Here is a 3,874-nt window from a genome sequence, read left to right on the forward strand (position 1 = left end):
GGCACCCACGCCCTTCACTGGGCACCCACCCCTTCACTGGCACCCACGCCCTTCACTGGGCACCCACCCCTTCACTGGGCACCCACGCCCTTCACTGGGCACCCACGCCCTTCACTGGGCACCCACGTTCTTCACTCATTGTTGTTTTGCTGCCACTTGCTTGATCTGTTTCTTTTTTTCTCTTGCAACACCTTTTGCTTGTTTGGTTTTTGAATCAGGGTCTCACTATGTAGCTGGACTGTCCTAGAGGTTGCTGAGTAGACCAGGCTGGCCTCGAATTTACAGAGATCCACGTAACCTCTGCCTCAGCAGTGCTGGATTAAAGGTGTGTACCCCCCACTATCTCTTGCAACACTTAAAAGTAAATTCTGACATGTTAGTCCCGAATAATCTGAGATGTCTCCTAGAAACATGATCACAAACCACTATCACTTTGAAAACTTTAGTATCAGTTTTATAAAATTACTCTGCAGCCCTTGTTCCAAACTTCCTATGACCCTATTAGAAACCCCCGCATGTAGGAGCTGAGGCTGAGGCTCAGTTGATAGCACACGTGCCTGGCATGTGTGAAGCCCTGGGTTTGATCTAGCACTATATAATTGGGCATGGTGGCACACACTGTGATCCCAGCAACTGGGAACCTGAAGCAAGAACATCAGAAGTTCAATGTCATCTTTGGCTATAAAATGACCTTGAGCCAGCCTTGGATACAGGAGACCCATTTAAAAAACAAAACAGAAAGACTGCTTACTGATCTTGCTGGGGACTTGGGTTCTGTTCCTGTATTGGCTCACAGATACTTGTAAAGTCAGTTCCAGGGGATCCTGGACTAGAACACCCACTTCTAGCCTTTATGGGCCCTGCACACACGTGGTGCATATAAACTCACCCAGTCTCACACGCAAACACCTGGCTAAGAAGCGTTTTCCATTGCATCACATCAGGGGAGCCTGGTGTGGCATCAGCCCTTGGCCAAGAACGCTCTCCACTGGAAAGGCGACAGAGAAGCCCTTTCCTAGCAGCGAGGTGTTCTGACATAGACTGCTTGCGGTATGTACCCACTGGGCTTAACATCCATGGACAATGTTGAGGGTCAGTGGGGTTTGAGATAGATTCCCAAGTAGCTCAGGCTAGCCTTGGAGCTGATGTGTAACTGAGGATGATCTTGAATTCCTGATCCCCTGCCTTCACCCCAAGTGCTGGAATTCTAGCATGTACCACCCTACCCAGGCACGGATTGATCTGTACCTGAATCAATGTCTACAGTGATCATTTTTAGACAGTGACTTTCCACTTCTGTGAACTGACATTGATTATCTCGCATCCTTCTAAAGTGGTACTTGCTCCTAGCTGTACATGGTGACACATGCCTGTAATCTGTGCTGGAATAGGGGAGGAGGGTGAGAAGTTCAAGGTCATCCTCTGCTGTTTAACAAGAGTGGAGCTAGTTTAGGCCACATAAGACTTTGTTCCAAAAAGAAAGAAAGAGAGCTGATGAGTTGGTTCAGTAGGTAAAAGGGCTTGCTGCCAAGCCAGATGACCGCAGCTGGATACCCAGCAACCACATGGTGAAAGGAAAGAGCTGACTCCAGAAGGTGGTCTGAGTTCCACACCTGTGCTGTGGCGATTTCAGAATGCACACAGATAGTGCACAAACACCCACACACAGGAATAAGTAAAAAAAAAAAAAGTAAATGTAAACAGTTTCTTATTTATTTATTTTGGTTTTTCAAGACAGGGTTGCCCTAGTTGTCCTGGAACTTGCCTTGTAGACCAGGCTGGCTTCAAATTCACAGAGATCCATCTGCCTCTGCCTCCCGAGTGCTGGGATTAAGACATGTGCCACCACCATCAATTTTTAAAATTATTTTGACTGGGGACTAGAGAGGTGGCTCAGAGGTTAAGAGCACTTCAAGAGGTCCTGAGTTCAATTCCTAGCAACCACATGGTGGTTCATAACTATAATGAAATCTGGTGCCCTCTTTTGGCATGCAGACATACATGCCTACTTCTGTACACTGTGTACATAATACTAAACTTACATATAAAAAATATGTTGGCTGTGGGGCTGGAGAGCTAGCTCAGAACACTGGCTGTGCTGGGCCCTGGTGGCTCAGGCCTTTAATCCCAGGAAGGCAGGTCTCTGTGAGTTCAAGGTCAGCCTGATCTACTAGTTCCAGGACAGGCTCCAAAAAAGAACACTGGCTGCTCTTTCAGAGAACCCAAGTTCAATTCCCAATGCCCATATAGCAGCTCACAGCTGTCAGATCCAGGGGCTCTGACACTCTCAAACAGACATCACCAATAAAGAAGAAACAAACCATTTTGGCTGAAGATCTCAGGTGAATGGTAGGCATATCCTGAGGGTAGCCACGGGTATGGAAGGTTAGTGGGGTCGTCAGATTAAGTCATATTCAGGGAGATCTCCCTTGGTGCCACGTGGAGGGCAGCGTGACAACAGACAGGTGCTGGGCATGGAGTGCCGCCTGTGTTCCACACCACAATCCTCTCCCACCCGGACCAAGACATTTTCTTCATGTCTTCCTCTTTTATCTGCCTGCCTTGCAGTTGCAGCAGCCAACAAGATCTTCCCAAATGTAATTCAGCTGCCCCTCTTCATGGGTTTCTGCTGTTGGAAGGCCATGGCTGAGTCTTTAGCTCTATTCTGTAAGGCCCTGTATCTGTGTGGTCCCTAACAGCCCCTCACAAGCCGTTCTCTCTTCTCCACATCTCACACTCAGCCTCCCCAGAACACAAGGGCCGTGAAGACAGGGTTCTGCTTCTATACACCACTGTGTCCTTAGTACCCATCACTACTGTTTGTTCAGTAATACTGGCTGGCCAGGGGCTGGAGAGGGGCCACAACGCTAAGGACCTTCCTGCTCTTGCAGAGGACTGTCTAACTCCAGCTCCAGAATTTCACTGCTCCTGACCTCTGTGGGCTCTTGCATACACACAGTACATATCTCAACACATGCACATATATGCATATCTGTGTGTACATACACATATATATATACATATATAAAATATACATACCAAAAATAAAACAAATTTTTAAATAAGGATTACTGCTAAGAAATGGCAAATATCAAGCCAGGCAGTGGTGGCGCACACCTTTAATTCCAGCACTTGAGAGGCAGAGACAGGTGAACCTCTGTAAGTTCAAGGCCAGCCTGGTCTACAGAGCTAGTTCAAGAACAGCCAGGGCTGTACACAGAGAAATCCTATCACAAAACAAAAGAAAAGGAAAGAAAGGAAGAAAGAAAGAAAGAAAGAAAGAAAGAAAGAAAGAGAAAAGAAAAGATAAATCCACAAGGATGGCTCAAAAGTCTTCGTGGACACAGACACCTTTGGCTAAGTCTTCAGGGGCGGGAGTGTGCCTGGCTTCTCTCCCAACCCTACCACCGTGTTTCTCTCCTTTGCTTGGCCCCACCCTGCCAGTTTCAATGAAACGTTCCAGTTTCTATTCTGGACCATGTTTGGCATGGAGGAACACAATGTGGTGGACATGCCTCAATTCCTGGTGCCTGAGTTTGTGGGCCGGGCCCTGTATGGCATCTTTACCATCGTCATGGTCATCGTGCTGCTCAACATGCTCATTGCTATGATCACCAACTCCTTCCAGAAAATTGAGGTAGGGATCCGAGCCAGCCTGGCCAGGAGGAGACACAAGGATAGGGAGCACTGTTGGTTCCTCTGTGTGACAAGGGTCTCGGTGCTGCTGCTGTTGTCTCCAGGCACCAAGCCCAGTGCTCTTTCTTCTTTTTCTTGTTGTTGTTGTTGGTGGAGGTGGTGGTAGAGGTAGTGGTGGAGGTGGTGGAGGAGGAGGTGGTGGAGGAGGAGGTGGAGGTGGAGGTGGTGCAGGAGGAGG

The 3,874-nt window shown here is 48.1% G+C and overlaps 1 protein-coding gene across 1 annotated transcript in view; it reads left to right on the forward strand.

Moving 5' to 3' along the window:
- The window catches only part of LOC101996477 (short transient receptor potential channel 2), a 15,820-nt gene that overhangs the window by 8,827 nt on the left and 3,119 nt on the right, over nucleotides 1-3,874 (forward strand). The window contains exon 9 of the mRNA XM_005368814.2: nucleotides 3,445-3,637. Coding sequence (XP_005368871.1) covers nucleotides 3,445-3,637 — 193 coding nt within the window. The remainder of the gene's footprint in view (nucleotides 1-3,444; nucleotides 3,638-3,874) is intronic.

The sequence above is a fragment of the Microtus ochrogaster genome, unplaced genomic scaffold (assembly GCF_000317375.1).
Source record: "Microtus ochrogaster isolate Prairie Vole_2 unplaced genomic scaffold, MicOch1.0 UNK41, whole genome shotgun sequence".
Taxonomy (NCBI): Eukaryota; Metazoa; Chordata; class Mammalia; order Rodentia; family Cricetidae; genus Microtus; species Microtus ochrogaster.